This window comes from Ursus americanus, chromosome 30 (assembly GCF_024610735.1).
Source record: "Ursus americanus isolate L20-20 chromosome 30, mUrsAme1.1.p, whole genome shotgun sequence".
Taxonomy (NCBI): domain Eukaryota; kingdom Metazoa; phylum Chordata; class Mammalia; order Carnivora; family Ursidae; genus Ursus; species Ursus americanus.
In genome coordinates, this window is record NC_142156.1 from 24484226 (window position 1) to 24502249 (window position 18024).

The following is an 18024-nucleotide window of genomic DNA, read 5'->3' on the forward strand; positions in this document are numbered from 1 at the left end:
ATATGGGGGTGGGGTGCTACATACAGAATGTAATGCAAGGTGGTGCTGAGTGCTCTGAAGGCAGGCCGGCCCCAAAGGCCTGACCAGTGCAGGAAATTCTACCTAGTATGCACACCTGCAGCCAGCGTTAAGAAGGGGACAGAGTCGAGACCTGGATGGGGGGCCTGGCCCAGAAAAAGCCAGAAGAGTGACACAGCCGAAGAAATCACAAGAGCAAAGGCCCTGAGGTGGAAACTGCTTGTGGCTTAATTTTTAAAACGCTATTACCATTCATATACATGACCTTATCTCAACCTTACTAGCACAAAGAGCTGTCGGTATTTTATGGACAAGGGATGTGGGCGGGAGGGGAGAACACCGGCTTCACTGCCAGTTTGGGCCCAGCAGGGAAGGAGCCTTGGGCCCCAAGAAGTGCTTCTGCCCTCCAGCCACTGCACAGTCTGGCCTGAAACTCTAGACTGGACTAGAAGGTGCCACTCTCCTACGGAAAACACAGGTGGGAAAACCGAGGCCCAGGACGAACCTCCTTGAGTAGCAGTCGCCCCACATCCAGGTGACTGGTCTCCCAGAACCGGGTTCAATGCACCGACCTCGACTACTTTTCTCCCACACGAGTCCCAGGTCCCGGAAGCCCGAGGGGCTTCGCGGCTTACTGAGCCCTTCGGTTTCTGCTACGGAAACCTTCCGAGGTAGGCGGGATGAGGGTCGTGATCCCCAGGACCCAGAAGTTACCAGGGCCTCAGAAACCTGAAGCGACCGCCCTGGACAAGGCAGAGCCTGGCCCCCAATCCCCTGGCCCTCCAGCCCCCAGCCTCAGAGCCCCCCAGTCCCCCGACCCCCAACCTCAGAGCCCTCCGGCCCCCGACTTCAAAGCTCCCCGCCCCTGGCCCTCCAAACTCCCAGGCTCAGAGCTCCCCGGCCCCCCAGCCCCCAGCCTCAGAGCTCCCCGGCCCCCCAGCCCCCAGCCTCAGAGCTTCCCAACCTCCAGCCTCAGAGCTCCCTGGCCCGCCCCTCGGGCTCTCAGCCCTCCGCCCCAAGAGCTCCCCAGCCCCAGAATCCCCTGGTTCCGCAGGCCCGAGCCCCCGATCTCCCTGGCTCCCGACCCCCAGTCCTGTCCCCCCGCCAGCGAAGACGGGGAGACCTCGCACGCGCGCAGGGAGGGGCCGCCTCAGCGAGCTGCGCACTCGGACTGCGCAGCCCCCGCCCTCCTTCCGCCCAGCGCCCGGCAGGCCCGATGCAGGTAGCGCGCAATTCGGCGCGGCGCTTTCGCCAGTGCTCTGGACAACCGTCTGAGAAAACGAACACTACACACACTCTGTCCTTTGATCACATCAGCTCCTACCGTGGCGACGCCTCCGAATGCAAAAGGCTGGAGCCAGAATACTCTCTGGCGCTTCGAACGGCTCCAAGGAGTAGCGAATCTGCCGAATCTGCTCGCCGGAAGTAGGGCTGCCCCTCGCCGGAAGTTGCGCTTCCTCCATTTTGTTGCCCGCTATGGCGGCGGTGTCGAGTTTGGGGCCGGGATGCGGCGCTTTTGACTGAGGGGGTAGGCCAGGCGAAGGCATTGGGGACATCGGCGCGGCGCAGAAGAGGACCAGTCTGGACGCCGGCGACGCTGTCATGTACGGCGCGAGCGGAGGCCGTGCCAAAACCGAGAGGAAAAGCGGCGCGAAGGAGGAGGCCGGACCCGGCGGTGCCGGCGGTGGGGGGAACCGAGTGGAGCTGCTGGTCTTCGGCTATGCCTGCAAGCTGTTCCGAGATGACGAGCGGGCCCTGGCCCAGGAACAGGGACAGCACCTCATCCCCTGGATGGGGGACCACAAGATCCTCATCGACAGGTCGGTTCCTCCCCCCACCCGCCGGTCCTCCCCTTCCCTCGCCCGCTTGATTTCGTCTGATGTTGACTTGATGGCCAGGACTAAAAGGAGGTTTTGTGGAGCCAGCGGGGGTCTGGGGGAACCCCCTCCTCTGTCCTTACATCCCCCTGGTTTTGGAGGGAGGGGGACGGTGAAACCTGCCCTAAGACGCTGGCTGGAGTTGCGTGCCGCGTGTGTCGCCGGAGGGATCTTCTCTGCTCCTGCAGCCCCTCGCGACCCCTCACCCCTGTCGCTGGTTCCAGTTGGCCACTCCGCGCGGTGGAAGCTGCCCGTGCCCTGGCCTCTCCCGACCGGCGTTCCTGTGGGGTCGTGCGCTGCCTCCCTACCCGAGGCGCTCCCACAGCTCCGTGTGGTGGGAGGGCACCCCGAAACGCCGCAGGCGGAGGCCGCGCGGTTAGAAAACCTTTTGGATCCCGAGAGTTGGCCTTGAACCTTGTGTGCCCTCGGCGCCCTCCTTGTGGAGCGCCCGTATTTTCCCAGCATGACATTTGAGTCCGCCAGTCCCCTCCTCCCCCATTCTGGGATAATCCGACGGATCTGACTTGATTCAGACCCAGGGTGAAGTTGCCGGTCAGTTGGAAGCCAGTTGACTTCGGGCAGATACTGGCTTTACTCTTAGAGGTAGTGTTCTTAGGGCTGGTTTCACGGTCTCTTAAAACCCAAGGGTGGAACTGGGATGCAGATGTGTTTCTTTTCAAATCAGACCTGCTTTAGGTAATCGCCCTGGAGGGTGTTGAGCCGCTTTGGGCAGAGGGGTCCCGGGACTGGGGATTTCTAAAGATGTTTGGTTTGAAAAGGATGGCATTACATGGTGTAGGTTGTTTGCTCCTCCCCCCCCCCCATATTTTCAGTCCCCCTTTCCTTTTCCTCCTTGGGGTTTTTGTTTGTTGGTTTGGTTTTTGGCCGGTTTGGCAACTCTGCTTCTGGGGCCCGGACTGAAAAGCTAAGGATGACCAGCCATTTAACTGTGGAATAGTGTCTCCGAGTGAAGGAAGCCCGTCGTTTGATTAAAGCTGGATCCTGCAAAGCCCTGGGACATGACTGTAGGGATGACCTGTGAGCTGGCCAGAATGGACACATTCATGACCAAATAGGCCTTTTTCCATCCCTGACGTTGCCGTTTGGAGTTAGATCTAGACAACAGTGACTCTGGAAGGGAGGGCTGCCGGAGCAGGTCTGGACCTGACGCTCCACGCTCTGCTCAAACATGCTGTGTCTTTAAACCGTAGCTTCTATCGATCGGTGCTGCCTGTCAGGCAGCTTGCTTTTCCAAAGTGTTACTTGTGGTATTTATTATTAAAGTTTGGTAAGCAATGAAGTCTGAGCTCTTTATGCAGTTTTCCATATCATTCTGTACATGATTGGAGTGAGGTCTTCCAAAACTAATGGGGAGCAAACGCTACACATGTACATGTATAATATTTTCAAATAATGATCTACATTTGTAAGTTAAGGAGGTTTGCATCAAAGTAAAATAATTTTGAAATTTAATAAAGTGCAATAACTTGGCTACTCTGGAATTTTGGCCTTTTTTCTTGCAAATGTCTTTTTTTTTTTTTAAGTACTTTTTGGTCCTCATTACAAAAGTCAGCATTAAAAAATCAGGCAGACTTTTGTTCGTCCCTCGTTTGTTTTGCAAGCCTAAATCTGAGTGTTTCTAACTCACTCGTTTATTATTTAATATTGCACATCGACGGCAGCCTCACCGAATCTTGATGTTAAAAGCATAGCAAAAAGTGCCCTTCTTATTCCTCATTTGGCTGAAGTGCCTGTTGGTCCATGCACGTAGACATGGATGTGTCTTAACGTGTGTTATTTCCTGGGGGTATAAAGTTTAGGAGATATTTGTACTGCACCTGCTAATAGTTTTGCTCTGTTTCCAGTGAACCTCCTTAAACTGCACGTATATGTCACTGTTCCTGTGTATGTGTGTCTCTCTATCACATAACCCAGCACTTATTTCCTCAGCCAAGTGGCTAGGGGGCGAGCCTAGCCAAGATTTTACCTCCAATGGACGCAAGTTTCTTTGGTGAAGATCTCTCCTGAGAGTTCGGGACTAGCAGAAAGAAGCGAGGAAATTTCGACCGTTGGGTTCTTACGGATAGGTATTTATGTATTCGGTTTGTGTGAATGTAAGCTATGATATTTGACTTTTCAGAAAACATTTTTTTATTTTTTATTTTTTTGCAAATGGCATTGAATGGTTGACCAAACCATAAACGGTAAGCACTGCCAGTGAAGTGGGCACCATTTATGCTATTAAAGGATTGTTTACCTTTAATTATAAGCCTTATATTATACAAAGGAATTTAGACTTTGTTAAGATAACTTGAGTTTAAAAGTAGGTGAGATATGACTAGCCAAATTAAATATAAATCTGAGAAGATTTTTTATGTTTGTTTTAATATTTTTATTTCTTTGTTTTAATCGGTAAGTATATATATAAAACATCACACACAAACCAACCTAGACGTTAACTTCTTTCCGTTGACCAGCATGTTCATATTACAGATATGATGGGCGCGGTCACCTGCATGACCTTTCTGAGTACGATGCTGAGTATTCCACATGGAACCGAGATTACCAGCTCTCTGAAGAGGAGGCACGAATAGATGCCCTGTGTGATGAAGAGAGGTATTTAGCCTTGCATACGGACTTGCTTGAGGAGGAGGCGAGGCAAGGTACTGCTCAAGAAAAACTTACTTAAGCAACAAACTTTTTAAAATTTTTTAAGTATTTAAAATTTACTCCCATTCATTTTTTTATACTCACTCTTTCTGATATTATCTTGACAGTACCCAGTGGATTGGAAAAACAGGAGTCTTTGCGTTCTGAGAGGACCTCAGGATAGTTTATATATAGAGCCACAAAGAATTTTCCCAGCTTTTGAGGGCAGACTGGGATTTGAAAAAACAAAAACCAAACTCTTTAACTGTTCTTCTTTAACAGTATCGTATAAACTAAAATTGATGTTCTTGTCTTTGCCTTAACAATCTTTAATACAGTTCTTAATCCCCAAATTTCTCAGCAGGAAGAAATTTTCCACAAAGACGTGTATTCTGCTATCTGTGGTAAACATGTACTAGCAAAAGTACATATTAATAGATGTGAGGTGTGAATTTGTAAAAACATTTTTGCCTCAAAAAGAGGTTGAAAAAAGTGTGTTGTATGCTTTACTGATAGCTACAACTTTAGAAATATGTAAAATTTTTCTCAGTAAATTTCCACTTTTGTTAATAAAATTCTCATTTTTGTTCAAGAGGAAGAATACAAGCGACTGAGCGAAGCGCTGGCAGAGGATGGGAGCTATAACGCAGTGGGATTCACGTACGGTAGTGACTACTATGACCCGTCTGAGCCGACCGAGGAGGAGGAGCCTTCTAAACAGAGAGGTGAGGGGAGTGGTCTGCCCGCGGTGACACACTGCACGCCTCACGGTGGAGCCTTCAGAGTACAAGTGTGGACGCTAAGTGTAACATCAGTGTGACACAGGCAGCATTAGCGGAACTCCGTCTCAGGGTAGAACAAGGTTAGAAACTAGAAAACAAAGTGTTTCTGGAGGTGAAAACAATGCAGGCTCTTGTCTACATTGGACTAGTTGCCTTTCACTTATTTCTCTTTGACTCGGGTAACTGGAAATTATTCACTCTGGATTCTTTGTTTCTTAACTGATAACACATGCATTGATACACACGGTGAGTTCTCAGGGCATGGAGAGGAGAGGCGTTAACGACCTCGTGTGAACCTGCTTCTTCACACCCCCCACAAGTAAAATAATGACAAGGCTCAGTAGAAGGACACCTGTGGAGGCACTTCCTGCTCAAAAGAGAAGAGCACCAGACGTCCCAGGTAGACTTGGTGGGACCCGCCAACACGGCACCCGTGCGGTGTCATACAGTAATATTTACATAAAATGGAAGATTTTAAGTTCATACTCTTCTGGTTTAACTCTAGGAACTTTGAATATAAAAAAAATAGTGCCCCCAAAATATCTGGACTCGTGTAGTGCAGGGACAAACGTCCTTAGTCACTTTGGTAAGCCCTGAGAGCGCCGTTATCACGGCCTTGCATAATAACCAGACGTCAACGATCCGTAATGGTAACACGACCCGGAAACTTCAAGGCTAGATCGCTGTGTTGAGGACATTCTGTTTAAGGGGAAGGAGAACTGTGTGGGGACCCGGCTGGCTCAGTCGATAGAGCGCATGACTCTTGATCTCGGGGTTGTGAGTTCTAGCTCCACACCGGGTGTGGAGCTTACTTAAAATAAGTCAATAAAAATTTTGAAGGGAAGGAGAACTTTAGAAACCATTCGAATGTTTAAAATAATAAACTTAGAATCACATTATACGGGGATTTCATCTTAGAGCTAACACTCCGTTATTTGGCACTTAATTGGTTTCTCCTTAAGTTACAAAGCTCCTAACAAGTCTGAAGTAGTTACATCAGCCTGATGTGCCAGTGTGGTCTGCCCGGCCTGGTGCGGCCGCGTGGGGTTCTCCTGCCCCCTTCACCGTGGGTGTCACCTCCACAGGACGTTGGGCAGTCTTGTGCAGGTGCTTCCTTGTTGCCCCGCTCCCCGTCCTGCTCTTCGCGTCGTGGGCGGCAGTCACTGCTGTGCAGCTGTGTCCCAGGAGCTTGTGAAAAGACTTTTCAGATGTCGTTGGAACGGGGTTCAGTTAAAGCCTCGCTCAGGCATGTCACGCCTTCAGAAGTTAGGAGGCAGGGAGATGTTCTTGCAGGTCCGAGAAGTAAGCACTCAGTGTTTGACCCACAGTGACTTACCCCTGTTAGGGTTCTGGGTAGTTTAGATTCTGTTGTTTTGTTCCCGAACCGTGTACATGATGTCTGCTTTAAATACATAGTATTTTTGATCAGAAGGAAGGAATAAGTACTATATAAGTTGGTACATGAAGAATGGAAATTTGTAAAGGCCAAATGTCTTTTGCAAGATCAAGTGACAATCTTTGGGAAAATCCATAATACTAATTTCTTAACATTCTCGGTTAGGGATCGGCACACTGCTGTTGGCCCAGCCGGCAGGTTTTATGGGTGAAGTTTCGCGGGCGCACCATCAATGCTGGCTTGTGCACACGGCGTCCGTGCAGCCTTGGCGGCTCAACAGCAAAGTCGAGTAGTTGGCCCACAGGCCACGTGTGGCCAGAAATGTGTGGCGGGAAATGCTTTCTGTCTGGCACTGTCCAGAAAGTTCCCGACCCCTGTTACACATGTCGGATATTGTCTCCATGTAATTAAACTTCTTTATAATTACTGAATTTTAAGAATTTCAATGTGACTTAGTTTTTCTCCTAAGTTGTTTTGTTTTTTTTGTTTTGTTTTGTTTTGTTTTAAGATTTTATTTATTTATTCGACAGAGAGAGAGACAGCCAGCGAGAGAGGGAACACAAGCAGGGGGAGTGGGAGAGGAAGAAGCAGGCTCCTAGCGGAGGAGCCTGATGTGGGGCTCGATCCCATAACGCCGGGATCACGCCCTGAGCCGAAGGCAGACGCTCAACCGCTGTGCCACCGAGGCGCCCCTCCAAAGTTTTAATATGCTTTTTCTTTAACATAATTTTCTCTTTAGTATCTTATAATTTTTTTCTATAATCACATTCTCAGGACTTTGCTTTATATGGTGATTAATTTTTTTTGAAGGTTTATTTATTTATAGAGAGAGTGCGCGCGTGCGTGCCTGAGCAGGGGGAGGGGTCTAGGGAGAGGGAGAATCTGAAGCAGACTCATCGCTGAGCGTGGAGCCTGATGTGGGGCCTGATGTGGGGCCAGGTCCCAGGACCTGAGGTCTGACGTGAACTGAAATGAAGAGCCGGGCGCTCAACCGGCTGAGCCCCCAGGTGCCCTGCTGATTAATTTTTTTAATGAAAGTCGGGCCCATGGGAAACTTACATCTTGGCTTTTTGTGCTTTGCTTATGCCAGTGTAGGTAAAATGCCACCCGTACACACGCGCTTAATAGAATGCACTTTGGTGCCCAGTACCACTGACGGGGAAGTTTTACTTCAGTGTTGCATTATTAAAAAAAAAATAGGTTTTTTTGTTTGTTTGTTTTCCAGGGCCATCAGTGGGTCTAAATATTCCTTGATTTTCAAAATTACTCTACCGTCCTGGCATTTGGGGACATTTTAAGCTGGCAGCGTTGGCCCCTTTGCATCTGTGCGTCACCCCCTCTTCCTTTTGCGTGGCAGATTCTCATAATTTTCTTGTGTTTTTTAATCATTATTAAAGATCTTTTTTATGAAAGAAGGATTTGAACTTATTTGAATCTGAGTGTTGCAGTGGTTGTGTTTTGTTCTGTGCTACTGCAGCCGTTTTTCTGTAAACAAAGGCGTGTGTAGGGCGGAGCAGCTCTGGGTAGCCTCCGTGCTCCAGACGGCTCCTGATCGGGGCGCCTCTGCTTCCTGAGCAGCGGCAGGGGTGTTGAAGAGAAAAATTTCCCTCGTTTCGTCATGATAGGGAGGTAGAGTAAAGGTCATACTTCCATGCACACACCTTTGGCCCCACGCCCGAGGAGACTATGAGAGTTGAAGTTGCTACTTGATGTATTGCAAACCAGGGTGTCCAGTGTCGCCCAGCTCCACTGGGCCGTTTGGTCACTGCTACCAGGGAGCAGGGCTGCTGACGGCAGGAAGCTGTCAGGCTTGAGTGAGTCTCCGGTTCTTAGGGGAGAATAAGGCGGGACAGTGTTAAATAATTCTTACTTAGGAATTTATAACCTACCTATATCTCATCAGACTAGAATACCCAGGTTTTTAGGTATGATGAAACCTACTTACAATTCTTCTTGGCTTCCTGGAAGAATTAGGTTTGATAGGAAACCTTCAAAATTGTTCATCTCATCAAGAAACCATATGTGGTGGAAACATTTGTTTTGAAGATGATGTAATGTTTTCTTAATGTTATTTTTTTGACAAAAACCTAAGTAGGTATTGAAATCCTTTATAACGTTAGCTTTGATAAGTTTTCTATTACGTTTTTGTACATTTCACTCTGGCCTTTAAGTAGGTGATCGCCTGAGTGATTTTGAGGTATGCAGGTACCTTCCGATTCAGGAGGTTCTGACGTGCAGTGCCCCGTCTGACACAGCGGACAGAGCTGTTCATAGATGGAAATGGGAAAGAGGCGTCTAATTATTTGTGGTAGGGGATCATTTGCACGGGTGGGGAAGTCTTGGCAGTTACACTTAAGGGCTTTACAACTTGATGGTGAAATCCGCCCGCCACTTGGGGATTGAGCTGTGCCTGCCTCCTTGGGGATCCCGTAGAAACAGCTTGGAGGGGTCTCAGTGCCAGTTAAACACACACACAGATCACAGAGCTGGGAGCAGGGAGAACTGACCACAGTCTGAGTACCCAGTAAGCAGGGCGTGGTTGTGGGGGGACGTCCACTGCCAGGTCTCCGGGAGAGGTCGGTGCCTCAGCAGCCTCGTCTGCAGGGTTGGTACCATAACCTGACTGGTGTGTGCTGGGGCAGAGGAGGAGACAGGAAGGTGTTTCTAGAGGTGATGCTGGGAAGGTGAAGAACCAGGGTAGCGCCACTTGCAGCGGTCCCTCCATTGTTGTGTCCTGTTGGTGGCCACCTTTTTTCCTGGTCATTGTTCTGAATTTTTATATTTTCTTTTTATACAGAAAAAAATGAGGCTGAAAACATAGAGGAAAACGAGGAGCCTTTCATTGCCCCTTTGGGGCTGAACGTGCCGCCTGACGTGGAGCTGGTAGGTGTGCTTCCTGTTCACGGGACTGCCCGTTGTTATCACTGTGGGTTAGGAGCACCGGGTGTGCACGAGCCTGGTGGTAGCCGTGATGGCTCTGTAAGTTCGTGATGCTTTCAAATGATGTGAGTTCATGGAGACAAAGCCACACCCCCCTATTCTCCTCCAAAGCAAAAGGGAGGAATTCCAGCAGAATCGCTAGACCAGAGCATCAGGGACTCGAGGAACTGGCTCTCGGAAGTCATCGGTTGAGCCCCCATGTTTACAAGGATGGAGAAACTGAGGCCAAGTAAGCGGTGAGGAAGCTGCTGGCCACACTGTCAGCCACGTTTAGGCATAAGAACCATCTCGATCACACAGCGTGGCTTGCTGGGAATTGGCTTTGCCAGGCACTTAGGGAAATGCCTTTACCTTCCTTTCTGCTCTTGCACTTGGTCTTCCTGTCCCTTGTGATGATGGCCTGGTGGCATCTCCAGGCCCCTTGACACTCAAGCCCCCCCCCCCGAGGGGGGGACTCACCTTGGCCTGAGTGTTCTGCGACTAGAGCCTGGCAGAGCAGTGGTTCACACTCCCTTCATGCTGCTATTCCAGCTGCAGCCTGTTGGGTTCATGCTGAGTTAGAGGGGGCGACCTTGGGGTCTCCCGCAGCAGCCCTGACTGCTTTGTATCTCCTGTGTCCTGTAATGCTGACAGCCCCGTACCCTAGCTGCTGTGCCCGGCCACAGGAGGAGAAGAGCATGCCGTGCGGGTGGCAGGCAGAGTGTTGCACGTGCACGCTCGGGGGGCAGGGGTGGGGGGAATGTTGGTGCTTGGTGTGGGTTTTCCTGACTGCATTTCTAGCACCATGGACGCAGGTGTCCTAGGTTCTCGTGCCCCGGGTTCTGAGCCTCTGGGTGCATGGGGGCCGGGAACTGTTCGTGGAAGGAGCCTCTGATGATGGTTCCCCCCATTTTCATGTGTCGAAGGCAGGCGGCAGAGCCTCCACTCTTCCTTTCCTGCGTTTACGCACTCACAGCCTCTCCTTCCTTCGCTTTCTCAGTCTTCGTGCAAGTAAGAGTAAAAATGTCTGGATTTTGCTGAGTGAAATTACTACGTATATTTGCTTCTCCATCTCCAGCATTCAGTTAAAGCTGAAAGTGTCATTTGAACGTTTGATATTCTAAGATTTGTGTTGATATACTTTCTGTGCATTGTTCTGGGTTATATTCCTACTTGTTCTGGAATGTGCTCTTTATTCCACGTGAGAGACCCATTAAAAACGGGTTGCTCCCTTACCTATACTTAATGCTAAAAGCTTTTATTTAAGGTTGACTATATGGAATTATATTTATTTTTATGTGAAAGATTATTTTTAAACTTTTATGCAAACATAAACATGTAAGTATAATAGATTTTTATTGCATTGTTTATTTCCTATTAAAATATTTAATGGCTGTGTATTTTCAGCCAGAGTAAGCATCACTAAGCTGTTTAATGGTCTGCTGGAACTAAAAATAGTCGCTAGCCATTGGAGAGCAGAATAGTAATTTGCTTTCTTGATGTTGAAGAGTTTCTGGTGATATTATTACAGACCGGCCTCTTAAGTAGGAAATTGTTTGATTCTGTGGAAACCATGTCTGCGTGCCTGTCGGGGTGCTGCTGGACAGGGTTTTTTCCCTCCATGCTGGCATCAGGGCTTGGGGGCAGCAGTTCATGGTCTGCGACTCACACTGCGATGTCGGGGCGGGGGGGTGGGTGGAGCATGGGGCACTTGTAGGGGACTTCGTGTCGGTGATGAAATGCTGAGCTTGTCGGCCTGTAGGTAGGGGCGGGTTGCTGCCTCCATGCACGGGGGCTGCCTTCACACGGGAAAGAAAGCAGGCATTCTAGGGGGTTCTTGATGCTTAAACCAGGCTTTTGGATTAGAGCCTAATGACTACAGGATCTGTGGGGTTTGTGTGAACAGTAGGAGTAGTTAGAAATCGTAGCACTCGGGAAGGCGGATGTTGGCAGGTACTTGAGACAGGCCGCAGCTGGTGCTGTCCTCCACAAAACCCCGGCAGCCCTCCCGCTCCACATTCCACCAGGCCCCTAAAGTGACCTCACGGCTTTGTTTTAGATTTCATAGTGGTTCTGTGTGTGTTTTCTTGGGTTTCTCCCTGGATATGTAGCTTGGTGTCATTTGTCCCAACGTTGTGTTTTCAGCCATCTGTCCCCTTCCTGGGGACCTGGAAGCCTGTCTTGGTCACCTCCTGAGCTCTGCACACACCCGGTCCCGATTCTGGCTGTACTCTGCTCTGTGCCTGCTTGTGTTGGGTTGTGTTGGTGCCCCCACAGCTGGCGCACACCGGGAGCACCGCTGGGAAGGTGGAGGGAGAGTCACTCCGGTCAGCCACGGGTTCTGGAAGTGCTGTTGCCCCACAGACCCCATTAGAAGTTACTTCTAAGGGAAACATGCTCATTTGAACACACTTTATGAACCAGAGGAAAAGCAGGGAGGGATTCGTGTGTAATGGCTGTCGTGAGCAACATTTCTGTCTCTTGGATTAAGAACACCGCGGGGTGACGTTTGCTGACCACGTGCTGTGTACCAGGCACCGTGCACCGTGTTTTGCTCCTGTTCCCAGTCCTTGCAGCACCGGTGCCTGGGGAGTAGATGCGCTTGTCAGCCCGTGTGCAGGGGAGAGACGCTGAGGTCTAGAGAGGTCAGAGCAGCTGCCCCAAGGGAGGCACGCGCGGGTCAGGCCTGCAGCTCCAGCCTGGGCCCAGCTCCAGAGCTCTGAGCCATGGACTTAGGCCCAGCTGATTGGTGTTCAGCTTAGAGTGTTATTGTCATCGTAATTCAGGGGTTCTGTCGCCACGGGATGGGGGTGGGAAGCATCCTGTGGAGTTCTTGCCATGGGATTCGTGAAGACTGTTCACGTGTGATGAGCCTGCCCCCACCCCGTGCGCTGAGCACGTTTTGCAGGCACCTTGTCTTCCAACAGCTCTTTCCTCACAGGATGTAGATGTGTCTCTCGAGTCACACATGTCACTAGATCCCATTGTAGCACCAGGATTTCGAATTTTGTTTTGGAAGTCCCTTCCCATGCCTAAGATTTAAAAAATATTTCCTGTTTCCTACTTTTGCATTTATAGTTTGTTTTTGTTTTTGTCTTTTTTTTTTTTTTTACAATTGAACTGTGACTTGATGTAATATTTATTTTGGGCTGTGAGTGAAGTGGGCATTTAATTTTCCTCCCCCGATCATAGTGGAGGAGAGGGCCAGCCCAGCTGCTCCGGGGGCTCCTCACTTTTCACTCCCCTTCCATCCCCATACCACCCCGTCCTGGTCCCCCTGCTTCAGGGCTCTGAGCTCCAGCATTTTCCAGAGCTCTTAGGAGACCTGACATTGGTGTGGGCTTTCTCACCTTGTACACTGCTCTCCCACTCCCGGTGTCTACCCCGCAGTGTTTAGAGCCGTGTCAGTGCAGTTTGCGAGGAGTGAGGACGCAGGAGCCTGCTTCGGTGCACTAAGTCACTTACTTAAACCAGAGGTTTCCCGTGTAAGGCAAGCATTTCTCCCTTTATCATCAGTCTTTGTAACACATCGTATATGTGTATATGTCCTTGAAAACCCATTTTACAGTGGGGGTACTCGTGGTGTTAAATAGAAAACATCTCTGTAAACGTAGGGCGCTAGAGAGAGCAGAGACTGTTCCCACACCAGGTGCTGGTGTGTTAGCCCCTTGCTCTGGGAGCAGGCCCGGAAGTGTGCTCACCGTGTGCTCTGTTCCTCTGTAGTCACCAGTGCTTTGTGGCCACTGTCTTTTTACCATGACATTCTATCATAAATAGGTCTCCTTTTAGGAGACTTTAAACCAGCAGGTCAGTTTGGTCAGCAGAGAAGGCCTCCCTGTGGAGCCGACTGTCGTTTCCTCTCAAGGTCACTATTCTGAATTCACTGTTAATGATGGAGGTGTGTGTGGAACACAGTTTCAGAGATTAATCTTGCTGTTAGTCCAAGCCATTGAAAATCTGCCTCAGGATCCATGCTCCAGGCGCAGTGGGCCTTTGACATGGAATCTAGTTTATTTTGGGATCAGTAAATAACTTTAATTGTAGGTACTTATCCTGTTTAAGTGTGAAGGACTTTATTAGTTCAGGAATTAAGTTTGAGAATTAAGGCATTTATATTTTATGAAGGATGTGGTTCTGGAATTACAGAAAGCATCTTGAATACTTAACTGCCCATTTTTAATGAATAATTTCCCACTTTATTTGCATGTAATTTCTAAGTGTTAATCTCTTCGTTATTATTAAAAGTATTTTTGGAGTATGGCTTTCAGTGTCTGGTCTGACAAGCTCCATTTGTGGGTGGGAAGTGCCCAGCGTGTCATGTGGAGGAAGTAAGTTAGCACGGGCAGGAACCCGGTTGGCAGGGTCTGGTTCCTGGTAGTAACCTCACTGGGAGGCAGCAAGATGTGCAGCCTGTTGCTGTGGGGAAGCCCTCCCCATTCTGGCCAGACCTCACCCACGTGCTGTGGAGGCGAGTTAGGTGCAGGAGCAGTGAGAGCATGGCGCTTTCCGAGCTATGACGTCTAGTCCCAGCTAAGAAGGAAAGAGGAGTGACGTGTAGGCCCTTGAGAAACTTGGTGAACGTGCGCCCCTCCCTAGAAATATGCGTATGTATATAATTTGCATACAGCTTCTGAGGGTTCACGACCTCCAGTTCCATCACAGAACCTGGTTAATGTGGAGGTACAGTGACTTGGTGTAAAAAAGATTGTCTCAAGTCAGTTCTGCTCAAAGCTGGAGTGGGCACCTCAGTCTGTGAGTTTTCTCCCCATGAAATACTACAGAATCCAGAAATAGTCCAAAGTTTGAACAGGGGCTGTTCAAACTGGGCTCTTCCGATTGAAATGTCTCTCTCTTTTTTTGTTAAAGATTTTATTTATTTGAGAGAGAGAGAGAGAGAAAGTGCAAGTCGGGGGAGGGGCAGAGGGAGAGGGAGAAGCAGACTGCTCTCAGCGCAGAGCCCAATATGGGGCTCGATCTCATGACCCTGAGAGCATAACCTGAGCCAAAATCAAGAGTCGGCTGCTTAACCAGGCTATCCAGGCACCCCGTCTCTTATTTCATATAATTGACAGTAAAACCAGGTTTTTTTCCTGTGTTTTAAGTCATGTAGCCAGTGAAAAAGAGGAAAAATTGATCACGTGAATATGTATGTTTTTTCATAGCCACCAACAGCCAAAATGCATGCAATCATTGAGCGCACAGCCAATTTCGTGTGCAAACAGGGAGCACAGTTTGAAATAATGCTGAAAGCCAAGCAGGCCCGGAATTCTCAGTTCGACTTTCTACGCTTTGATCACTACCTCAACCCCTACTACAAATTCATCCAGAAAGCCATGAAAGAAGGACGCTATACGGTGTTGGCGGAAAACAGAAACGAAGAGAAAAAGAGTATGTGAGACTGTGTCCTGTGTGGATGCGGGCCCTGTGCTGGGTGGCCTCTGGGAGGGGATAAGCCTGCACTGCAGGACTTCCAGAATGTTCCTGCAGCCCCACCACTAAGGTGTGCTAATTAAACCTGCTGGTGCACCCCGAGGGCGGGGTGAAGCTCTTCTTGAGTAAGTCTTGAAAGTACACTAGATTCCCAATTAATATTTCCACAGATAGTGACATATAATTAAATATTGATGCTATCAGAACATAATTATCTGGGTAGGAAATTTTTCCTCTCATTTTGGCTGTTTCACATTTCCTGGAGAAAAGAGTAAATCTGCTTCGTGGGATGGTTCCAGCCATACACGTGCCCGCGGATTTAGGGCCTAAGCTTAAGTTATGTGTGCACAAAAATGGAATGGTTAGTTTTGCTCTCTATTTATTCATCTCCACCTTAAGCTGTTGTTTTTATTAAATATCTAAATTGGGAATTCTTAACCACAAAGGCCAGTTAACTGTTTGAATAACATGCAGGGACAGCAGTCTGTCTGTACATGTCTGCTGTTGAATTTTTTTCTCTTGAGCTGAAACGTGATCTTCAGAATCATTTGTACAAATCTTGCTTACAGATCTCATTTTCTCCACATTTGTTAGTTTTTTAAAGTATCTGTTGCCATTGTTCTATCTTTCATCAGGATTTTTGCCTTTTTTCTAAATTAAAACACAGTTGCTCCAGGCTAGTGGCGCTGGATGGGTATGCTGGCGGACGGCGCATGCCTGTCTGCCCCCCGCTTTCCGCTGAGCACGTTTGGGCGGCAGCGCCCCAGGGGCTGTTTCCCAGAGGTGCTTCCTGGGTGGATAACCGCCACACGGTTACCAGCAGCCCTGCCTATGTCTGCTGCTAAGTGTTTACACCCGTTATCTGTGCCGTGTCTCTCCCCACACACCAGAATCTTGAAACACACTTTTGCTTTCCAGAGTCGGGAGTCAGCTCTGATGATGACGATGATGAAGGAGATGGGAGTTACCTGCACCCGTCTCTCTTTGCTTCCAAGAAGTGTAACCGCCTGGAGGAGCTGATGAAGGTTCTGATCTTCTGTATTTTTTATGCCGTAACAGAACTTCTGCTAGTCTAGTTTTAGGAAATCATTAAGCAGCCATTTATTTGGTATCTTATTTTATCGTCATCAAGGTCTGTTCTGCATTTTCACGTCTGCTTGGTGGCTCACACTTTTATTGGTGGCAGTAGAGTCCTGCCCACCCCTCCTTTCTTTCCCGAGTGGTTACTAGACGATGGAAGCCATCTGTTCACTCACTTCCTCTGGGACTCACGAGCAGCCACGTAGAGCACAGCCACGGTCGTTCAGGCCCTCTGTGTGCGCATGACGAGGGTTTCCTGAAGCACGTCCACGTGCTCTGATACACCGTGTGCTGTGGTTGAGTTGAGCCTTCTTGGCCACAAAAGAGTTCTCCATGACTTAGGGTACGGGAAATGGTGTGATCATGCGTCCTCTCTGTCTGCAGCCTTTGAAGGTGGTGGACCCGGATCACCCCCTTGCCGTGCTGGTCCGTAAAGCCCAGGCCGACAGTCCCGCTCCCACCCCCCCCACAGCAGGCGGCACCACGCAGCCCTCCCAGGTGGAATACACCGCTGACTGTGAGTACCTCGCTGTGCGCCTCCCAGCCTGCAGAGCGTACCCAGCAGGACGGCACCACAGGGATGCATGCAGTGCGCATCCGGTAGAGGGGCTGGGAGGACTCAGTCCCTTGGGGTCTTCACGGTTAGCAGTCCTCGGCATTGGCCTCATCCTTTTGTGTGTCCCCTAACGTTGACAAATGGCTGCTCTGTGTCCAGCATCAGCTGTGCATTGCAGGAAGGATGGAGAAGGGCAAGGGCAGAAAGGAGGTGCTCGGGGGCTTTGCCCTTCTTTGAAGACCCCCTCCCTCACCCAAGCAGCCGTGCCTGGTGCCTCCCTTTGACCCTCACAGACAGGACTGTGTCGCATGGTCTCCCGGCCCACAGTGAGGGCTGGAATCCAGTATGTCACGGCCCTAACCAAAGTGGAAGCTCTTGTTACGAAGCACAGGGAGCGTGGATGTTGGCAGGCTGGCAGTGCTGTTGTGTGCACAGTTGCTTTCCTGCAAAAGAGACGGCTCAAGCTGGCGTGCAATGTACGCCTTAGAATCCCAGCTAGTTCCTACCTGTTCGGGCTGCTTGCGGGCCTTTTGTCTTCTTAATTACCGGAAGATTATTAATGGAAGGCAGATCCTGAGGTTCTATTCAAGTAATCATTTGAAAGCATTTGACCTGGGTCTCGTTATCTGATCTGGTTAAAATTACTCAGAAGTTAACAGAACGAGAGCAGAGGCTTTAGGACGGCTGCAAGGATTTGGGGTCCCTCCCCTGCAGATCCGATCAGTCATCCGGCCATAAAGCTCATCACCGTCAGAGGGAGGGGAATCAGCCAGAGATTAATTCTCCTTTAAGACGTAGGCTGCGTATTATTGGAGCGTCAGAAGCAGAAGCCAGGCCCTTACACCCTCTCCTGGCGGTGACTCTGATGTGCCACCGTGACATTTGCAGACTTCGTGGGTCAGGGACTTGAGGGAACTTCATGCGCATATCCTGGAAAAGCCTCTTAAAGGGCTTGGGGTTTGCAGTGCTCATGACGGGGAGTGCTGTGTGGACAGCAGGGCCACACAGGTGAACGGGAGTCGGGAGTGACCGGTAGAAGTTGGCTGAGTGGAACATCCCTTGGCTTCCTTGTTTTCCTTTTTCCAACCTATCGTTGGATTTCTGCAAGTGAAACGCCCTGTCCGTGTGCATCCACTAGGTCGGTGAAGCTATTGAACTGTCTTGCACGGAAGAGGAGAGCAAGTTTGGGGTCAGGGTGACCATCATCCGATCATTCGCTCTGTTTATCACGGAGCACGTACCGTTAGGCACTGAGGGCAGTCGCAGGCAGCGTGTCTGCAGCCCCCACAGCACTGGGTGGGGGGATGGCGCCTGCCA

General features: G+C 49.6%; 1 protein-coding gene across 3 annotated transcripts in view; it reads left to right on the forward strand.

The window, feature by feature from the left end:
* The first annotated feature begins 1481 nt into the window (after positions 1-1481).
* SFSWAP (splicing factor SWAP) overlaps positions 1482-18024 on the forward strand; it is a 71259-nt gene continuing 54716 nt past the window's right edge. Inside the window, exons 1-7 of one of the 3 annotated variants that reach the window (XM_045814654.2) lie at positions 1482-1838; positions 4389-4558; positions 5138-5269; positions 9520-9605; positions 14804-15029; positions 15990-16096; positions 16536-16668. In XM_045814654.2, coding sequence (XP_045670610.2) covers positions 1621-1838; positions 4389-4558; positions 5138-5269; positions 9520-9605; positions 14804-15029; positions 15990-16096; positions 16536-16668 — 1072 coding nt within the window. In that variant the 5' untranslated portion in view covers positions 1482-1620. Of the gene's footprint in view, positions 4559-5137; positions 5270-9519; positions 9606-14803; positions 15030-15989; positions 16097-16535; positions 16669-18024 lie in introns of all 3 variants that reach the window. The other 2 variants (XM_087857445.1, XM_087857446.1) reach the window with 2 other exon arrangements.